At 44.3% G+C, this 2,237-nt stretch overlaps 1 protein-coding gene across 1 annotated transcript; it reads right to left on the minus strand.

Moving 5' to 3' along the window:
* Positions 1 to 317: 317 nt before the first annotated feature.
* Positions 318 to 1,714, minus strand: LOC122945481 (interleukin-17A-like). Its single transcript, XM_044304547.1, has 3 exons — positions 1,682 to 1,714; positions 1,027 to 1,262; positions 318 to 555 (listed from the first exon to the last, which is right to left on the minus strand). Exons 1-3 carry the CDS (start codon positions 1,712 to 1,714, stop codon positions 318 to 320), a joined length of 507 nt encoding a protein of 168 aa, XP_044160482.1.
* Positions 1,715 to 2,237: the final 523 nt, after the last annotated feature.

The raw sequence follows: 2,237 nt of genomic DNA on the forward strand, positions 1-2,237 counted from the left end.
ATAAAAATATTTCCATAAAAGCATAATAAATAAATATATTTTAAATAGTAAAACTGAGAAAACGCGGCTCTGCACATATTGTTTTTTAGAAGTGTCGCCCAAGACAACCAATCCAATTGCTCATGTTTTGTAGTCGGCAGTAGTAGATAAAATCTGATTGGTTACTGTTGGCCACATCAATTTTCCTTACACTGGTTTTTATAAGTAGTCCTTAACAGCAACCAATCAGAATTCAGCTTTAATTCCTAAAATTATAGAGTCCCCTGATTGGTCGATGGGTAACGCTCCCACTGAGACAGTGGTGACCCATGAGGCGCTTATCTGAGGTACTGGGTGATGGGCCGGACACAGGTGCAGCCCACGGTGACTAACTGCTTGTCCAGCTTATAGACGGGGACACATCCTCTCATCTCACGGCGTAGGACCAGGATCTCCTGTCTGATGGGGACTGAGTTCATGCTGAGGTCCACATGACCCTCAGGGTCCAAACAGCCGTGGTGGAGACATCTGGCCTCGTTGATGACCACCGGGAATCTGTGGTTGTCCACGTTGGAGCTGGAGGAAGAAGATGATAGAAATCAGAGGCCAAAATTAGCAAAATAGCTTTTACAATACTAAATTCAGCTGATAAACTTTGCAGGGGGCAGCCATTGTGGTTGTCAGATGACCTCAGTGGAGGCGTCTATGGTACATGAAGCTCACACCTGGAAATTCCCTTTGTAGTGTAGAGCGATTGTGATTTTTATTTTAAAGCTTTTCAAAATCTTCGGTCTAAGCTCACAGTATATTTTCCATGTATTAAATTCTACATTGTTAGCAGCCTGATGGAAAAATAAGCGTATAGATAGAGAAACAATAGTAATTGTGAGATTACGTCACTAAGTACACGTAATGTATAGGGCTGACCATACAGCCTTTGACGTGGAGAGATTTACCTATTATCTATAGGCAGAATGAGATAGATAGATAGATAGATAGATAGATAGATAGATAGATAGATAATAGATAGATCACCTGTATATTTACCTGTATACCCATGGAGACATTGAGCGGCTCTTGATGCTGTCCGTCATTAGTTGTGCAGAGCTCCCACCGTTGATCTTCATATGAACCTTCACACGTGGTGGAAATGTGGCGTCCACTTGGAATGGACAGTCACCTCCGGACACTGGGGGGACATCCCACTCCTCTGTACCAGGTACCTGCACTTCTCTTCCATGGGCAGAATAAAGGAAGATAAGGAGAAGCCATGTGGAGAGACCCTGAGAACAGATTATAGGATATGTATTATAGGGAGCATTATGGAGGTGTCAGCGTTATACGGGATAGTGGTACGAGGAAGGGTTAGAAATGGAGCAATAATATGCAGCAGATTTATCCTACAGTATATACTGTATAATGCTCACTATTCTGCTGGTGCAGTCACTGTGTACATACATTACATTACTTATCCTGTACTGATCCTGAGTTACATCCTGTATTATACTCCAGAGCTGCACTCACTATTCTGCTGGTGCAGTCACTGTGTACATACATTACATTACTTATCCTGTACTGATCCTGAGCTACATCCTGTATTATACTCCAGAGCTGCACTCACTATTCTGCTGGTGGAGTCACTGTGTACATACACTACTTATCCTGAGTTACATCCTGTATTATACTCCAGAGCTGCACTCACTATTTTGCTGGTGAAATCACTACGTACAGGCATGACCTTTACTCTAGAGCTGCATTTACAATTCTGCTGGCTTCAGAGCTCGTTCTGATAATTTGCCTTCTGGATAAAACAGCCTTTAATCGAGACTCGGTGCACTGATATGATATAGGTAAAACTAACCACTAGGGATGAGCGAACTCGAACTGTATAGTTCGGGTTCGTACCGAATTTTGGGGTGTCCGTGACACGGACCCGAACCCGGACATTTTCGTAAAAGTCCGGGTTCGGGTTCGGTGTTCGTCGCTTTCTTGGCGCTTTTGTGACGCTTTCTTGGCGCTTTTTGAAAGGCTGCAAAGCAGCCAATCAACAAGCGTCATACTACTTGCCCCAAGAGGCCATCACAGCCATGCCTACTATTGGCATGGCTGTGATTGGCCAGAGCACCATGTGACCCAGCCTCTATTTAAGCTGGAGTCACATAGCGCCGCCCGTCACTCTGCTCTGATTAGCGTAGGGAGAGGTTGCGGCTGCGACAGTAGGGCGAGATTAGGCAGATTAACTCCTCCAAAGGACTTGA

Source organism: Bufo gargarizans, chromosome 8, assembly GCF_014858855.1.
Source record: "Bufo gargarizans isolate SCDJY-AF-19 chromosome 8, ASM1485885v1, whole genome shotgun sequence".
NCBI classification, from domain to species: Eukaryota; Metazoa; Chordata; class Amphibia; order Anura; family Bufonidae; genus Bufo; species Bufo gargarizans.